Consider the following 19,972-nt stretch of genomic DNA (forward strand, 5'->3'; position numbering starts at 1 on the left):
CTAGGAGGACAGATCATTATTTTATATGGACCCTAAAGTACTATCCCGCCCGGACCCTGATCGTTGTCGGATTACTCCCCTCTTTACGCCGGCGATATGCGTCTACCACTTTGTTGTTTTATACGTTTTATACTAAGTATAAACGAAGTCTCGGAGCGACTTTATGCATCGCCTCATTGCTCTTCGCCGTTTCGCTTAGTTTCCCCTTTTATGCTTCACTCTCGGCTCATGTTGCTATGTAAAATCCGGGATTAATGTTATTTTGTGTGCATGCATAATATAAAACCAAGCTAGCCATTGAATTTCATAGGCACTCAAGTAATACTGCAGTTTAATTCAATTAATTTATACACTATTATCTACAATGCTAATTATATTACGCCTACTTAGCTTTACTATTTTAAAACTATGGTCCTAGCACAAAGCGTGAAACTTGGAATGCAGGTGTTTTTACGGGTACTAAAGAAAATAGAAGGAGGACCAAGTCATCAAGTGATTTTTTTCCTCTTTTTCCACTTTGTCCCACTAGCAAAGCAAACTTTGAAGGTATCTAATAAAAGAAAGAATTTCATTTTTCGACGAACAAGCCTTACGGGGAACCGCTGTAATAACGCGTCGCCACACTCGCCTCCAACCCTCGCAAACGCTCAGAAACAAACTACATTTTTATGCGGAGAGCAAACAAAATGAGTTAGTGGTGCCATTGCGTCGCTTTTTCCTGTATTCCTTGCGAGGGTGCTGAAAATTCGCTTTAATGCCTTTGTTCTACAGCTCTTTCGAGCTTTCATGTTCCGCATATTTTTACGAGTAAGGTTTATTTTATGTTAAAAAGATTTTATACTCTACTTCATGCAGTCCGATTTACATTTTTATTATGAAGTCGGTTGGTATTATTATTTGCATGTAAGTTCAAAGCTTAATTTAATTAATCACTGTTGATGTGTCTTAATAACTGGTAGGTAGCTTTAAAATAATATTAACATTAAATACTCATTATACAGAATTATGAACGCTTTTGACGAAGCACAATAGACAAATCAGTTTGCTTGTTAAAGGATGGTAATCACTTTGAATGTAAAATTAAATAAAATAGGTGGAATCTCCCGGGCGAGTTTATTCATTACTTTCCGCCGCGAGCGCCGGGGGATGGAGGCGGCCCACCCTCACTTCGTTCAGTTTATGGATATAACCTCGACAAAATACCCCTAAAATTGCACTGTTTTTATTACGTTCTCTTTATCTCTTTCGGTTTGTTGCTCCTTTTTTTACGACGTTATTATTTTATTAAGGAACTCGATATAATAGCCATTCTTTCCTTCACGCTTAAAATTATTACATTTCGCTTTTTAGACAGTTACACGTTTTTTATAATAATCTTCAACAATTAAATAACATGTAATGGCGTAGTGAAGGGGCTGACATGCCCGAGGGCCCGATAAAATATGACGGCGGGAAAATAAAATATATGTTCAGCTTTGCGGTAACCGCGGCGGCGGCGGCGCTCGCGCACGCATTAACTCGTAATTAATTACTGTGGATTGTTATGACGCGCCGACCCATTGTTTATTTATGTACTATAAATTGCTTTTATCCGGCGCTGTCACTTATTTAACTGCTTCATTTTTATCCAAAGTGTTAAAGAAAAACGGGAGAATTCAATTTACACGTTCGCTTGACACGGCGGAAATGCTTCTGAAATATGTATGTAAGAGACGTTCTAAATGTCACATCTATTAAACATCCTTCTCCATTATCTAACCCTATAAATATAATATACATGATTACCTGCATAACAAAATGAGATCGGGTCGTTTGTGTTGACAGATTGAGAAATCTTGTATGAATTTTCTGTGTCATTAAATAAAAACATTGTTAAGATGCCAAATAGTTCGCGTTCGCGATAAAACAAAGCGTCTGGCAAGCGACCAAGTTGCGCGGTGCGATCGCGGACGCGACACGAGTGGATGAACGCGCGATTTGCGATCAGCGCTGCACAATGCGCCTAAACCAAAATACTAGCTGGAATTAGTAATACATAGTCACATAACTATATCAAACGCTATGGACTACAATTATTTACATATTTATACAGTCGTTTAATTGACATACGTTTTTCGGTTAGTTACTAATTTATTGGTTACTCAATCCGTTGCTGGTTCTCAAACGTTTTGACGGCAAGTTAATGGATCATTAAATGACTGCTTGGCAGATAATCTGTACGCGCCAACCCACCTAAATCTTTATAAGACCGAGCTTTGATTCAACTCCGGCCGGGCCAACGAGACGCACCAGCGAGAGAGATTCAGCTTAGCGTGGTGCAGATTTGCACGGATACATTTTAAATGGAGCCGCCAGATCGCAATTACACTCCCTTTGAGCGGGCGGAATGCGTTATGTATGACATTCGATTCAATTTCACTCACAAAGCTCGCATTCTCTTCGCTTTGACAAAATCCGTCTGAGCAATACGCGTTGTCATAGCAAATGTTTTCCTTTTTATGTTATTTTCAGTTGCAAACTTTGGTCGTTTATCTCCAAGCATTATATTAATAAACATGAAAGATAGCGCCTTGTAAGTTTGTCATTAGCCGCGCGTTATTCAGCCGGCGTGACATGTGACAGATAACTCGCGTGCCACCGAGTGGTTTGATCGGAGCTGTCGAGCGCAGCCGGAATGATGTCCCGTCTGTTGGCACCGGACGAGTGCATTCCGCACGTCCGACGTGTCCACCTGGCCGTGGGCGGGCCACCATCCCAACAACGCTTTGATGTCCCCACACGAAAAAACAACAACAACCCGACACTTTGAAACTCAATTAACCCACATAATATACTTTTCGGTCGCAAATCAAACTCAATTATTATCATCATTGTGAAACTTTCGTCGTAAAATATATTTCCTGTTATTTTATTGTCCACTAAATGGCCCACAGCGATATATCGCGTGTGTTATTTCAGAATAAAATAAAATAACTTTATTGCCGCTTATTAATCGCGTCGTAAACAAAAAGCATTCGTCAGTTACCAAATTAAACTTTAATACCGTCAGCGTCATTATAGAGTTATATTTCAGGAGATCTTAATCGACATCAAGCCAAACATTAATAAAAAATGTAAAGTAAACTTGAGGTTTAAGATCCTTTACAATTTGTAGGTGTATGCGGAGGTTAAGTCGAAGTTAATTAATTTACGGCGAGCGAGGTGAGCTCGATTAGCGGAATAAATTGGGCTTGCGGCGGGCGCAATCCCCGGCGCAGTAAACACCGCCGACAACAAAGGCAACTCGGCAATCGCCCCCTCTGCGCGAAAGGCGAGCTTAATGCTAACTCATTATTTATTCACATCTATAACGAGATTGTCGGTGCCCCCGTCCGTCCCCGTGCGCGCTCCACAGCCGCTTATTTGTCTCGCCACTCGCTCCCGTCGCCATATTTACTCTCACTCGCTCTTTTTGCTCGCTTAATTCTCTTTTTGTGACGGAGTTATAAAGCTATTACGTTTTCCTTTTACATTTTCTCCCTCTAAAATTGTCGACGGCTCCTTGCAACGTATAGCGCTTCTCGATGCCGCAGTAATATGGCTATATCGAAATGTTTTCTCTTGTCGTTATCGAACGTCTGTTGTGTTTACAATCTCTGCTTAGGGATTCGACCTTATGTGTTCGTGTGATTGCCCAATGTGTAGTGGAACATTATGGAAGACAATAACATGCTTTTTATTTTATTTTATTATATTTCGTATAATATACACATACTAAATAATTTTTAACATTTTATTATTCAGAACGTTAATACATTACATTTATCATGTCTCGAAACGCAAGTGTATTTATTGTCTTAACTTAAAAATAAACCATGAAGCTTAAATCATCGGCGTTAAAATATCGTGAAGTAACAAGTACAGTACATATATCAATAGACTTTATTGTAAGTTGATACCAACAATCAGATAGTTCTGCAACGTCGGGCACGTTGACCGGAAACAATGTTACACTTGAGAATTTTATTTGAAAGATATGAAAAGCGTCAGAGCACTCACAAACGGCTAGATAATGCCGACAGATACTCGGAGCAGTCGTTGAAAATTTTATGTCGCCTCTCACTGAATCGTCAAATGCACCTCCCTGCACCCGCGGCCCCCTTCCGCCGCTACTGACGTTAAAATCATGCCTTCCATTTAATTTCCACCCTAACTACACAATTTGTGAAAATAAGTTTGCCCGTATTTAGTTATCAATTCAAGTATTTAAGAAATTAGTAACATCATTTTCATCATTTAGTATGTAAACACTTTATATTGAAATACTGTTTTTATTTATTTATATAAACTAAAATCTCAATCGTGCATGAAATATAAATAAAAGATTGCCGGTTTCTATGATTTGCATTAAAAACAAAAATATTTAAAACCTTCTATGTGTGAAATAAGGAACGGTTCATTTGCGTTTTGTTAATTAGTATCAGCATTTTGGAAAAAAGCAAACGTTGTCCTTTAAGCTGCAGCAATAGCAATAATTAAAAAAACGTTTTCTATTATGTCTTACTTATGCAAAACAAAACATTTTATTTATCTTACAAAACAATAAGTAAGCTAGAAAGTCAAATGTTTAGTATACATAAAAATATAAGTGGAGTTTTCGCCTGGAGGGGAGTGGGTGGGATGATACAGGGGTTTTATTGTAGTCGGTACGATACGTTGTGCGAGATTACTCCAGCTTTTGAGAAATCCAGAGCAGCGGGTATTCCCTTTGTACTGTTGGCGCTTCGCCGTTTTTCCGCTCTTGCTCGTTTCTTTACCACAAATACCAATTGCAACTCCTTTACGAATGACACTACACTACACGACCACTTGGAAACTACTTCGCAGGCCCGCTCTTAATTCGACATCCGAACGCTTTAAACATTTATAGCTGAGCACTTAATCGTGCTAATCTAATTGACTAGTTGTTTCGAATAATTAATTCGTAGTAAATGTTTTTATTGCATTGCTAAGATGTCTTTGTATGAAGTAAGAAATCTCCAAAGCATTCATAACTTGGCCTGCGCTTAATTGATATTTGGCACGACGCGCCACCACACATCACATTGTCAAGATTCACCTGTGTAATCTAAATAAACACAATTTATACCCGTGTCGAATATATTCACCCGCGGAGTTTCAGCTTATCCTCATTGCAATTCTAAGTATGAGGCTGCCATTGCCGTTCTCTGAATATGTTTGTATGACATGTGCGTAGCCCTGTGTGTTTCATGCATCGACCCACGTTTTAAGTACTTATACCTGTAAGTTTTCGTGTTTATATTTCGATGCAATAAATAAATTTTGTTCGCCCAACATTTTTGGTATTTTTCTACGGTAGTCGTTGGTGGTTCTGGTATATATTAAGCAACAAACACTAACAGTGAAGATAGTAATTATCTTTAAATATTGCCAGAGTAGTGATTCGAATAAAATGATACGAAGAAATTACCAATGTTCATGTCATTCTTACTGATAGACTGATAGTGTCTGGACCGCTGATAAGTACATACTTAAATAACGACTTCTGCTTACTCAAATAACGACGCGTATGAAAGTAAAAGTAACACCAGATAATTAAAACAAACGATAATAAATAAAAGCTTTCATTCAATTAAAGTCAACAAAAAATCTGAAGTTAAATGTTAGTAGGATTGGCGTGCCTAAATAAAAATCCCCTTAAATGGTAGCGATACAAAAACGCAATTCAACAATACGTTCACCGCAAATTGAATGAGGCTCGAAATAAATCCCATAGTCGCTGTCTGACTCCCAATACTGTGTACGCATTTCACCCCTGTTTGCCGTTGTTGGCAATTCATGCGGGAAATCGCACCTGTAAACGAGAAAAGTTATATTAGTTATCTCAACAACAAAAAGTTTTAATCAAACTTATAACGAAAATATTAGTTACGCTTTATTAAATACTACACGACCTTAGGGATAAAATGAAGCCCGAAACAACAAGAGTCGAATCAGTGCTAAATACCTAGCCGTGATCATTATCGGGGGAGCCATTTTCTCTCCCTCATTAGAGATCGAGGCCCCGAGGGTCGAGCGCCGCCGTAAACCAGCACTTAAGTGTATCGTAAGTGTTAATTACTTTTGTCACTTCACAGGCGGCGGTTAACAAATCTCAACGTTACATAACTCCACCGCGGAATACTGTAATTTACATGGCCTGACGCAACATTGTTTGGATAATAAATTATTATGCCTTGAAGCGATCTTAACGGGCGGCTAAATCGATAAGCGTCGTTTTTATTGCATCATTAACAAGCTGCGAGGGGCGAAACGATTTCAATCTGCGTAATCAACGCCGGGAGCTGCCGCTTCGAGGGCCGCAGACCTAATTCTAGCCTAACCTAACTAACTACCTCACTACCCAACCTCGTCGGTAATGGTGACATGAATTAAGCCATCAAAGAGTTTACCTTGTATTTAATACAATTTAAACTAAAATTATACGAGTTTTAGCTGTATTGAAATTTAGAATAATGTTAACAAGCGTAAGAACCAAATTATCGTTAATTTATAATTATCACTATGCGTGTTTATGAATGTTTACTGACCAACAAAGAGCCGACAAATGTATGATTCGTTATTGCACGCTCACTGCCCAAAACAATTCTACATTTTCATTCACACGTGCAAAATGTTTAAAACCTGATATGAAAATACAGCTAAAGGTTTAAAAAAAATACGAAACTGTTTTTATTGCGTTCAAAAGTGGGAAAAAATAAACAGCCTGCTGTCGCTCGCTAGCGAATTTCCGGCACTCGCCGTCCGGGAATTTCAATTTTACGAAATATAAACTATCGTCGGTTCTTATTTTATTTTCGATTTATTAAAGTTTTCAAGCAAGTTGAAACATTGTGATAAAACATCAAACAACTAATTGTTATGTTGAGTAGTTGGTATAATTTAAAGAGTTTTGTTTGTCAAAGAAGTTTTGTAGTAACACGTCTATATACATTCTTCTTTAATACAGTCGTAATTCGTAGTAATAAAAATAGATCTCGAAATTATATTATTTTAAACATTTGCTCAAGGGGCATTGTTTGTGGTTTATATACCTATGACTATAACAAATTATTGGTCACGAAACTAAGCCAAGCCTTTGATTATGAAGTAAGGCTGAAACCAACAATTAGTTTATTACTTATTTCCTCCTCGTCAGTTTTAATTACCCTTTTGGCATGATTATAACCTCATAACCTCATCAGTTTAGCAAATAGGCAATCGGAAATTATATTTGCATTTTCAACTGAACCCGTGCTGAACTAGTTACGTACTTTTAGAAATTAACTGTATGCCGAATTTTGAATACCTAAAGTGAAGGTTGTGTATTGTGTTGTAGTCTAGTTTCGTTGGCAATTGCAATTATAAAGTTTAAAAAATTTTACAAGGGGTAGTAGGTAAGTAAGTAAGCAATTATATTTAATATACATAAAGTCTATAAAACATAACAATACTTACACTTCTTCGTAGTAAACTTGTATTTTACAAAAGGCATACTTAATTAATGACATAAGAAGAGACCAGACTACCGTACTGAATTAGACACAATTAGTCGAGCATACACCGTAATAATAGATATTCGTATGGGATTTTTTAAAGTTCATTATCAAGTTTAAGAGTTGCGACAATTATATTTTCAATGTAATTTACATTAAATTAATAAAGACATTAAAAACCAATTAAGGTAGGTATATTGCTAAATTAATTCCATTATAACCCTTTAACGATAAAGTCGTTGATGATAAAAGATAACTGTACATTACGAAGGTGTTAATAATAAAATTGCTTTTACTAAAGCAAACTAAAATTGTAATATACAGGTGCTGTCTGTATTTATAATGTACTTCAAGGCAGTGTCCCATTTGCAAGAAATGAAGAAAATGTGATTCATCCTTCCTTAAGCTTTGATTACCCAGCTGTTGGCTGTGGCCGCATTAATTGTGTTTAATTTATTTTATTAAGAAAGCAAACACTCGCACAATCAAAAATAATGAGCACCATTTATACAATAAGAACGGACAATAAAGCACTGTTTACGCACAGTTTACAACGTTTTAATACCGAAGCAACATCTGCGCAAATTTCAAGTAGATAACCAGACGACTTGCAAATAAATTATATATAATTCTTCGTAAAAACATAAACGTTCGAGTTGACACTAGCACATTCAGTGAATAATTTTACTTCTCTCGTAACGTTTTTAATGCCACATTAAAGGAGAATGTGAGGGTTTCAGTATTAGGTATTTCAACGAAAACTTCGATTTTAACGCTAGGCTCTGGGCTGTTTCATTCTTAAATATTAGGCTAAAAGAAAATACTTTGTCTATAATTTATTTAAATTAATAGTTTTGTAGATACTATTATATTAGAAATACGACAGCTGAATTATAATTTATATTACAACGATAATTTATACGATAACGATAGTTATTAACTAATAACAACGAAACAACCAAACCGTCATAATATCATAATAACATTACTAGTCAAGTTGACACTAGCATTTACAAGCCAAATTAAAGCCTTAATAGCTGAACAAGGAATTTGCCGTGTAGGTAAAACATTTGCTCGTTGTAATTACCGTTAATTAATAATGACTTAATAGCCAGCCGGAGTGGCAGGCGTGCCAGAGTTGAATTACCAGCCGACTGCGGGAAATCCGCTATCAATCTTCTACTTACTTTATGTGGTTAATTGTTTTTAATTGGCACTAATTCACGGTGCGAAATAAATAAATTTACTTTCGACAATTCATGATTCATGAAGTGAAAATAATTAACAACATGATTGGTCAATTTAGGAGTTAGTTGAAGGTGATGTTTTACCTTCACTAGCTTTTACTACGTATACGTGTTTTAGAACTAGAATATAATATCCCGTTTTATCCACGTAAATAAGACAGGGTTATATTAATATTACATTTACCTTTAGTGTATATTACGAAGTCGACTAGTGTAACTGTCAATTTGTAAAGTATATAGAGGCATTAGCATAATACAGAGTAACGTTGACATTGATATATATGTCAACAAAAAAGACAATACCATTGCTTTCACAGCCAACGGCAAAATAAATATGGAACGTAAATTTTTATTCAAGTGGTTTCTTTTATCGGCATGTAGGTGGGTATTAGCTTCCGAAAGCCGTTTACATGTGTAGTGTGAAATGCTCAGGCAGTTTGTAGGGCGGGCGGGCGCGTGCGCGCGCGTGGGGACTTGGGGAGGGGAGCGGCCGCCGACCGGCCTCGCGGCCCGCCGCACTCTCGTCCCGGCCGCCGGGCCGACTATATGTCCGACCTACACACGAACACTCTTTGTCTCCGATAGTATCGCGACTCGTCTTTATTTTTGTTCCACATCGGATCACCTCTCACCGAACACTCGCCATTGGATTGCAGTGCGCACGGATTGCAGTGATTTTTTTGAGTTCATCTTTCACAACTTTGTTTTGATAAGTGATGTGAAATAAAGTTTAGTGTAGTTGCAAACTTATTAAAGTGTTCCTAAGGTGAAAAACTAGCTTGAGCTACTTATTTGTTTAGCACAAAATAATGAAATAAAGTGTTACCGTGTTATTGATGTTGTTCGGTATTTACAAAAGTGCAGTGTACATTATTGCACATTAGCTGTCGTAACAGTAGCCATAGTGAGGATCAAAGATTCACCTAAAAGCAATGTTGAGAGTGGTGGCAAGAAAGAAAGCAAGAAAAAGACTGGTAGAAAGAAAGCAGACCGCAACAGCGGAGCGGTGACAGGAGTGAAAAAAGAGAGGGCAACAGCTGTCTTCTCCATAACGGAAAAGGAAGGAAAAGAGAAGGCGGTTAAGGATGATACTGAACATCAGGTATCAACTTTAAGCTGTAATGAAAATATATTTGTTTTATGCTAATTTGTGCACACCTAATAGTTTGAATAAATTAATTATATATTATAACGGCTAATATCACGAGGTAATTGGCTGCAATTGATTACCCAGCGAAAAACTTTTGGTTGTCCTTAAAAAAACATGAGATATTTACCTGACTATTATACCTACATATGTACATACTTAAATTATTACGCTCTGCGTCTGCTCTGCCATCTATCAATAAATAAGGCCTACATTTATGAGTAACTATACTACGAAATGATTTTTTATATGAATGTAGGTCATGTAGGAAAACTTAAACAGTATTGCCGTCATAACAATAACACTTGTATTTATTAACTGTAGTATTAACTGTAACCTGCTTTGTTTAAAGTATTTTAATGATGTTCATAAGCTATTAGCTTCCATGGTAAACACTCATTTACATAAGCATAACAGAGAATGCCTCGTTTTACAAAAAAAAGGTGAAAATCCGCCAACAGATCCCAGGCAGGTATTACACTTATTCACATTGAAAAAACTAATAGAATCGTTATTGCCGTTAGTCACGACACATTCGAAACGCAAACACGCGTAGTTCTGAGCTATTATACTACGATACCCCGGCTGAATGTTGATAGCTGAGTAATTATACCTGTACTCGAAACGAGGGGCCGAGCTACTACATTCGTTCTATCATCCGTGAAAATGTACTACAAATTACGGGCCCGATTCGGATTTTGATATAGATATCTATAAGATATATTTTAGACACCACCAAGATACGATAACGATATTTTTAGGATCTAATCTGACATTTCCGCGATTCTGGAGATACTCTTGAACGATTTCCACAAGATATGACTTAGAGATCCAATTCACATCTAACTCTATCTAACGTAAAAGTGACATTGGTTGCCCGAATTGAGCTGCAAAAGAGAACTAGTTGAAATCTAACCTATAACGTATCTAGAATGGATCTAGTACGTGTCGTCTCTTGTGAATATCTTGAAGTTCGAATACGGCAGTACATCTTTCAATATTATTTATGTCATATTTCAAGTGGGACACTCTTTAAGATTTAGTAAAGAAAATGATGTAATAATTATTTGTTATTGGCATAGGTACTTTTTACATGTCGTTAAGTAGGTATGCTTGTTAATTAGTGGTATGATTTTTTTTAAACACATGAACTTCGTATTTTTATAACGAATTTTTCGAATTAAATTATATAAACTTTACAATGACGAATTAAAATAATTCATATAAGTACCTTATTTCTAATCTTTTCACTTAAGAAAGCATTATAAAAATTGTGAATCTCCACAGAGCGTCATGGAATAATTATAGATTATTTTTCTTAATTTTAGATCCTGAAAGATTAGTTTTATACCAAACCACTCCATAACTTCAAAGTACAAAGGTGTTTTCGCCGGCCCATATTTTAACCATCGTTTTCTCCGTTATCGCTCTTTCACTCGTACACATTAAAAGAAAAAAAAAACTATTGCACATAGAGACACAATTCTTTCACCGTATTTAGGTTGCGTTATGTATGTAGTTTGAGGATTTACTAGCAACTTAATTTTATTGTTGTTAAACTATAAATTACGATACGATAAATACAATACAAAACATTTTTAATTCACTGCTAAGCTACGGTTGTAGCGCTACGCCGTAGCCGATATCACAGATTTCCCGGCAAGTAGCGAAAATGCTTCGTAGAGTCGTAACGACAATGCGTCGTTATTAGCGCTGAGTGGGTTCATACATTTTTAGGAGCTCTTTTTCTTGCCTTCTCTACCAGATAGCGGAGAAATCCATGCTTTGAACAAAATAAAAAACCACCCACAATCTGGGGGCACGGCCGTGCCCCCGCCAAGACGAGACAAAGGGCAAAAGGCATACGTTTTACTTTTAGTTCCAGTGTTCTTAATAACATTAATTATACATGTGATGTGAGATTGTTCCCAAAATACGTAAAGTCGTTACTCAAATGCAGCCGTCCATATTATTCTGATTTATAATTTATCATGCTCTACATGAGTATGAGTACTCAGGTGCTATTAACTCATGTAGGTTAATAAATGATTTTATGTCCGGCCTTACCGGCTCGGTGCAAGGCGCATACCTAATGCAGCGTTTTATAACCACGTTTTGTAGATAACTTTATTATATCATGTGGTAATTGCTTCCTTTATGCACTCGTAAAGTGCGCGATTAATTTTGTTCCTCGATAAAGTTGTTGCAAGCCTGTTTCTGACAACCGCGTTTTCACAATCAACGACATATTCATTTAATACATTCCATTTATCAGATTTTGGAAATTAAAAAATGAGTGTTAGTGTCGGTTTTGGTGGCATTACATATTTTTATACGTTAACAAGTACACAGGAGCTAAATTGGCATATTCTTTTCAAAACTATGGTATATTATGATGCGCACTTCAACTTTGTGAAATAGATAGGTATATTTTTGAATGCATGGACAACATGGAGTTGGAGAGGTTAAGGTATCTATGTAAGTTAGACAGAAATAATGTCATTTACCCTAAATTTGTTTTTACAAGTGGGTACTGCTGAATACACCTATCTTAATAAAAATCACTTAGGTCCTCATTTCCTTCTAATTAAATAAACTAGCACCATTTATGTGTAGTTAATATAATCTATCAGTTAACCATCGGTAATAAAACCCACTTAAATCTTGCTCCACGGAGTCGTTGCTGCACTACCTATATTTCCGTAATGCTAGGGTATGGGGACCGCCCAGTATGAGCGAGCGCTTGCAATTATCAGCGATCACACGACCCGTAATCATCACAATTGTAGCTCCATAACCTATTTATTTTAGAACGTTTTTTTATAAAAGTATGCATTTATTGAAAATGAAGCATTCTATAAACACACGTGAGATATTGGAAGAATTACACGGATTTGGTTCAACTACGTCGAAACCAGTTTTATGCAATACAAGTCGCATAATCCTTGCCTTTTGGGGGCAGAAGAGACAAGTCTTGCTTTTTGTTGATGGTAATAGCTACCATGTACACGAAGTATGGAGGATTTAAGAAATCTCCAAATATCCTATCAGCCTACATACTCTCGCAGCTCGTAGGTCCTCATTCAGTCGAAACGTTTAGTACAATTAAGGAAATTGGAACAAGAACCGTGATTTTCAGTAGTTAATTCAGCCTCTTTACCATGAGCGTCCAAACGATGCGAGCACGATCTGGTTTAATTTTCCCAGGGGCTTGTCGCCTCAGACCATATTTAGGTGATTGTCAATATGTCTACTCATCGCAACGCATACACTATAGCGCCATTTCCTCGGTATCTCCTTGGCATGTATGTATTACACCTCTTATTTTGCAATCGTCACGTACGGATAGTTAAGTCCAGCAAACTGCCTGCCTGCTTGGTACGCAGCGCTTCTTACTATGCATGCACAGTCGACCAAATTCTGTATGCGGCTTGAATTCGGGTCATGAACATTCAATCCTGTACGAGTATTACATTATTTATGTGATATTACCTTTATTAAGGCTTTCAACATTTAGTTTTTATGCTAAATATATACATCTCTGAAATTCTTAATCTACCTCCTAGCGGTATAAATAGTGTAATGTATTTCCATTTACAAATATCCAATTATGTACAGGGAAACGAGAAGCAGATAGGTAATATAGACGCATAATATACAATGTATTCATGAGAAATTCCTTGTTTACATGAATAAATCTAGCTAGACGTCGTAATATTTGTCAAAAGCATTGTTTAATACAGCACTTGAACAAACATTTGCCATCAACATTTCATTGATTTATTTGTTTTCCTTATTTCGTTAAGTTACTCAACAAACGAAATGTGAGGAAAGCAAACAGACCGAAAGCCAAATGCAGTAGTGGGGTGGGAGTCGACAATAAGTTACTGTAGCATTGTGAATTATTCATAGGGCAAAGCGAGCTCATTGTACACGTTACGAATGGAGTCTTTTCTCTTTTTGTGCTATTCCTTTGAAATCCTCGCGGGCCGGACGCACGGTTATGTCGGCCGCTATTGCCATTTATCTAGTCATCATGTATTCTATATTGGTGTAGAGAACACCTTTTATTTTGAAGTGCTTCATTATTTTTACGAGGTCATATGATATTTGTATTATTTGTAATTACGGAGGGGTAATAAATTTGAAGGAAAAGTGTACAGGGTTTTCCCCTCTGCTTAGCAACATCTATACGCAGAGTAGGTAACTTTTTTCATCAAGCTCCTATATAAAGATATCATACATAATATTCATAATTGTCATAAACAACATTTGTAACAATGAATTCAGTCGATCGACCACATACCGCAAGATCTTGAACCGTCTATATGGGGCTTTAGGTATTGTAGGTATGGTACCTAATATAAAACTCGAGGTCTTTCAATAGCAAAACAGTTACACGAGCGGTCACTGACAGTCCTAGAGTACTCCATAAAGCTTACTTGACTAAGTAGCCGGTAACTTCTGTCGAGTTTACAACTAGTTATTAATACTTTCCTCGGGAAAGTTTTTATTCAAATTGATTAAACGTTGAACGGGAAAGCTCGTAACATAAAAAAGAAAAGTCACAGCCGACGATCGCGTTGCGAACCGCTGTTTGAAATTTGCTGCGAGACGGAATTCTCCTTGAATTTCAAGTTCTATCCTATTAAAAGTTTGTCAAAGTATTAGAAATTCGAACGAGGGGCGAGCGAGAAGCTATCACGCCATTTTTCCGGCTCCCTTCGGAGAGCGACGGGAGGCGAGCAAAACGGCCCCCCGGGCTGGGATCGCAAGATTATGTTTCGCTATCTGTTTTGAATTCGTAATTTGAATATAATTAATTCCAACGTTTAATTTATTTTTAAAGTTATTCTTTTAACTGCTTTTTGTAGACAACCTACTACAATAAAAGCCAACAAATAATTTTCGCTCAAGCTACCCATTAAACTCGTGTTTTTACAAATGAGCTTTCAAATTTATTTTCAGAAAATAAACTGTCACGACAGCGAGACAATTTTCAATGTTCGGGTCGTGTTAATATTCTAATTTTTATTTTGACATCGTTGACTAATGCTGTCGTTTATTTTTATTGCTGGTTTATTTTAGTGGCGTTTGTTTCTGGTCTGTGGTTCGCTATTATTGCTCGTCGACGCATCAGTCATCGCGCTAATACCTCGGTGGATGTCTATTTTAACCTGAGACGGTTTGACAGGCCGCCAACGCGGCGTGCCACCGCCACAACACCAGTGCGGCACCTTTGAATATCTTATTGCCCCGGACGCAGCGCTCGCTCGCGCGCCGCCGGCACGCGCGGCCCATACTTGATTTATCACTCCATTGTTGCGGAGCGTCGACCCACCCTCTCCGGATAAGGCTAAACATTCAATTGCCGGAACGCTCCTGAGAAGATTTTGTTCCCTTCAAACGATCGATTGACTACTTTACCTACATTACATTTAGCTCATTCCGCCCGTCCCGTACCTACTTAATCCGGCGGGGCCTATTTGGAAAAGATTTATTTGTTTAGTGCGTGAAAAAATTTAGCCTACATTTTTTAAATACTGCTGTGTGAAGAACCTTTTGGCAGTTTTATAAGGACGCGTTGATTTTTTGCATTTCGCGCTATAAGTAACAAAAGCAATGTCTGATCATTTCTATAGAATTTCCTCAAAATGTGACACCCTTTCATTGTTCAGTTTAGTATGAATCTCGCCCTAAAATATTGCCACTTGTTTACAACCTGACATAGGTATAACTTGATCGCAAAAAATCTAAAAATATATTTTTACGCCAGCGCATAACATTGTCTCTATTTGACCGCGGAAGGGAGAGAATCTGTTCGATAATAGCTAAAGTTGCGTTTAATGGTCCGCGAGCGAATTCCTTCTCGTAAAAAGGTCGCTTCGAATTTCAAAAGAAATTCTTTATCGAAACAATTCTTGTTCAAATACCTACAGAGTTCAGTGTACCGCGAACCTATTTTAGTAAACAGTTTAGCACTATTTTATGACGTCCCATTAGACGTGCTAACTTGATGTTTCAACACTTTCGACACACAGAATCCGCTAACTAGCGTTACGTTGTAATATTCAGTTTCTTCACCGCGTTGCTCAACGTTTAGAGCCTGTTCTCAAATAAAACGGCCATTGTTAAATCAGGTGTAGGTACCTACTACCTAGGTAACAAAACAAAGCGTAGAAACACGGCTACTTAAATTACGCTGGTCGTAAATGGCCGCCCGGCGGTTACCCGACTAGTTTTATTGAGCCCTGCTCTGACTCGATCGTAAATATCCTCAAGTAATTACTTTCCATTCCCCCTTGAATTTGCAGTCTATCTTTTAAAACAAAACGCATACTTACTCCTCGCCTCTTTGAATGTACCTTTTATTCCCGTACTTCGTTGTTGTTTCCCTTTTTTGCGTTAATTAAACCCCTCGTAGAAGGAAGTTGTCGATGTTAATATTAATTAACAGTACTTACAAGACATTTCGATTTTTAATTTTGAACCTAATGATGATTGATCTCTGAATATACCTGACCTTACTGAAGTAAAATTTATTTTACCAATAAATCAAACCGTGATGCTAATGTTGATGTTGCAAGATCTGTTGGTGATATTAACAAGTTGTTACTATTCAATCTCTGCTTGTAATTCCTATTAACATTGTTTTATGTGTCAGACGTGATTGTATTTGTCCATCGGACACAAAAACCCTGTGGGCGGCGATTGTTTTAGAGCAAGAGGCATAGGCGGAATACTAATATCCACTCACGCGCTGCTCGGTGTCTGCATACAAACCAGGCCATGTATTACTGTGAGTGTTCGAGCATTAACTCAAAGAGGACCAACATAACTGAAACCTCGAAATCAATATATAAATTAAGCGTTATCGGAGACCAAGAGGCCATAATTGTATTGGTTCGCCCATTACTTGCTTGCATTCTATAGGCTTCGGGAGTAACAGACCAGTATCGTTGCCCCGACTATATGTATGATGCGACCAGTGCTAAACTTAAGCTTTCACTCGAACGTAGGCTGTGTTGAAATACTGTTTAAGAAACACTTTCTACCGTCTGAACCCGTACTCATCTGTGTTTCCTTTGTTACAGGCGAGCCCAGATAATAGTAGAAACGTCTCACCACGATACCATGATGCGTCAATGGAAGATGTGAGTATATATTATACGCACTATTTGCATTTTCGATACCTGCCCTCTATTTAGAAATAGTTGGGAAAAAAGCATTTATTTATGACATAGATCGCATTGTACGTAACTTTAAATGACTCTAGTATGGTGATAGCCTGCTAGCTAGCACTGATCTCGTTACGAGTGCTCGTGTTTGGCAAGCTGGAAGATAATTATGATTACCCTAACACTTTTCAGGTATCGGACGCTGGGGCTCTGTTCCGGGTGACGGGCGCGGGCGGTGTCGCGGGCGCGGCAGGGGCGGGCGGCGGCGCCAAGAACGAGCTGGTCGCGCGCGGCAGCAGCGGCGGCGCCCTCGCGCTGTCGCGGGCGCCCGTCGGCGGCAGCGCCAGCCCCGCGCCCGCGCCGCTGCCGCAACCCGCGCCCTCGCCCGCGCCCGCCGCCCTGCCGCCGCCCGCGCTCCCGCCGCCGCCCTTCCGCGCCGACACGCCGCACCGGCCCAACGGCGCGCACATCCCCGCCCTCGACGGCCACGCCGCCACGCAGATCCCCGCGCGGCCCGTGGGCGCCGCCGGGCCCGACACCCCCGAGCGACCCGCGAGCAACAACAAGCTCCAGCCGGGCGCCCGCGCCGCCGCGGACAGCCCCACGCCGGCGCCCCCCGCTCCGCCGGCGCCCTCGCCGCTCTTCCCCTCGCACACCGCCTATCAGGCGCACGCGGCGCCTGCGCTGCCTGACTTCCGGCACACCAACCACGAGACGCGGACCGAGCCCGGCGAGCCGCCCGCCGCGCCGCTGGACTTGCACGCGCACCACGCGCCGCACGCGCCGCGCCCGCCGCATCTGGCCCCGGCCGCCGCGCCGCCGCCGCACCCTAGTCTCCCGAGCCGCGTGTCGCACTCGCAGCCTCACCCTGTGATGCCGGGGCACGACGTCCGGAACGCCCCGGCCGCCGCCCCGACACATCCCTCCGTTCCTATCTCGTTCCCGAGCCGAGTGAACGGCGTGGCGCCGCCGCCGCCGCACTCGGTCGCGTCGTCCACGCCGAGCTGTCTTCCGAGTAGTCAACCCCTGGCGGCGCGGCCGCTCTCTCCGGCCGCGCCCGCCTCTCGTCCTTACCCCGCCCCGTCAATCGGGTCTAGTCATATAAACTCGAGTTTAAGTTCCAGTATTCACGGCCATTCGATACCGTTTCAGAGTCAATCAAGTTTACAAAAACATTCCGTACAATCGGTATATACGAGCCGGCCCCCCCATCTCGCTCCTTTCACCGTGCCTAATCACGTGTCGTCGAATCATGTCCAATCCTCAGTAGCCAACCAACCGACTGCCACACCTTTAAGTCATCCCATAAACAGCCATTCCATTGTCAATCATGTGAATCATCTCCCCTCGAGTAATTCTAACTCTTTAGCGACGTCTACTCCGAATCACATTGGGCCTCCATTATCTCTTCCTTCAACGACTGCCAGTTCTATGTCAAGTTTTACACCAAATTTGAAGCATCCGAGTCTCAGTCTACCTCCTCACCCGGCTCCAATGATCCCTCCGGTGACGCTTCACCAGCCCCAGCACAATCACGTGGACGCCTTGCCCGTGTCGAGCGGGGCGCCGACAGTCGTCACGACAAGCAGTCATTCCCTACCGCCAGTGATAGACTCGCGGCAACCTACGAGCGAAGCGGCCAGAAGCGAGGCGGTCGTGAGCTCGGCGCTCTCATCCAACGGGTTCCCGCCGCCGGCCGTGTACTCCGGGGCGACGTTCCCGCCGCTGTACGCGCCGTACGCCACGACGCTACAACACAGCCCGTATCTACCACCCGCTGCTGCGTCTCCTAGAAACTCAGCGGACACGGTTAGTTCTTTGATCAAGAAGAAATATACAAACGTAAACGTTTATTAAACTGATCAACGATATGCACAGTAAAAAAATCTACGTATGTTTGGGCCACCTTGTAAGTCGGTTGATCACATGTTTGAGCCTACTATCGGAATAACTAACATTTCAGTCAGTCTTCATGTTTAGTGTCATAAACACAGATTGAACTGTTTCTCTATTTGTTTGTTCTTAAATAAATAGTTAATGTGTGCTAATAATACCATATCTCTTGTCAATTTTTTATTCTTAACGTTAGTAATAGTAACTGCTTCAAGCAGCAATTTACTCGTACATTATGTTATACAATGTTTTTTAAATCATGAATTTGTTATTATTTCCAGCGCACAAGTCTATCAGCGTCACCACTGGTTGCGCCAAAGACGCCAAAAGGCGTTCGACCGCACACGCCTGGCTCGACGGGCGCCGCCGGTTCGATACCTCCGCACGCACCACACTCCTACTCGCCCAGGGGACACAGTCCCAACCGGGAACGGGAAAGCTTTAGGTATATTCGTTTACTTTTGGTTAATGATAACCGCCGTCATTTCCGTCAAAACGCCGCCAGGCGCCTCACGCCACATTCATACTCGCTTAGAAAACACAATCCGATTCAGAAACAGAAAATCTTTATGCATTGACCATTTGTGACAGGGGTGCCAAAGGCAGCCTGCAAGTGCCAGGCTCAAATTGCGATTGAAAAAAATAAATACATATTTTCTTTGTCCGTATACTTGTATCAATTGACTTTCGTTAGGCACAACTAAGACATAATTTTAAGACCTGCCTGGTTTGATTTCAGCAGCAACATCAGCAGTTTGTCGCGCAGCACGCCCGCGTCGGCGAGCAGCGCGCCGCTGGCGCCGACGATCGGCGCGCCCCTCCCCGCGCCTCTAGCTACACCGCTCGCGACCCCGCTCGCTACAACTCTCGCGGTCAGTGTTTTATATAAATAAAATCTATAGCTGGTCAACCAAATCTTGTCAGTAAAAAAAGGCGCAAAATTCAAATTTTTTATGGGACAATATCCCTTCG

At 40.2% G+C, this 19,972-nt stretch overlaps 1 protein-coding gene across 1 annotated transcript in view; it reads left to right on the forward strand.

Moving 5' to 3' along the window:
* LOC134652994 (autism susceptibility gene 2 protein-like) overlaps window positions 1-19,972 on the forward strand; it is a 77,058-nt gene that overhangs the window by 49,634 nt on the left and 7,452 nt on the right. The window contains exons 6-9 of the mRNA XM_063508267.1: window positions 17,024-17,083; window positions 17,300-18,916; window positions 19,282-19,445; window positions 19,740-19,845. Coding sequence (XP_063364337.1) covers window positions 17,024-17,083; window positions 17,300-18,916; window positions 19,282-19,445; window positions 19,740-19,845 — 1,947 coding nt within the window. The remainder of the gene's footprint in view (window positions 1-17,023; window positions 17,084-17,299; window positions 18,917-19,281; window positions 19,446-19,739; window positions 19,846-19,972) is intronic.

The sequence above is a fragment of the Cydia amplana genome, chromosome 12, assembly GCF_948474715.1.
Source record: "Cydia amplana chromosome 12, ilCydAmpl1.1, whole genome shotgun sequence".
NCBI lineage: Eukaryota > Metazoa > Arthropoda > Insecta > Lepidoptera > Tortricidae > Cydia > Cydia amplana.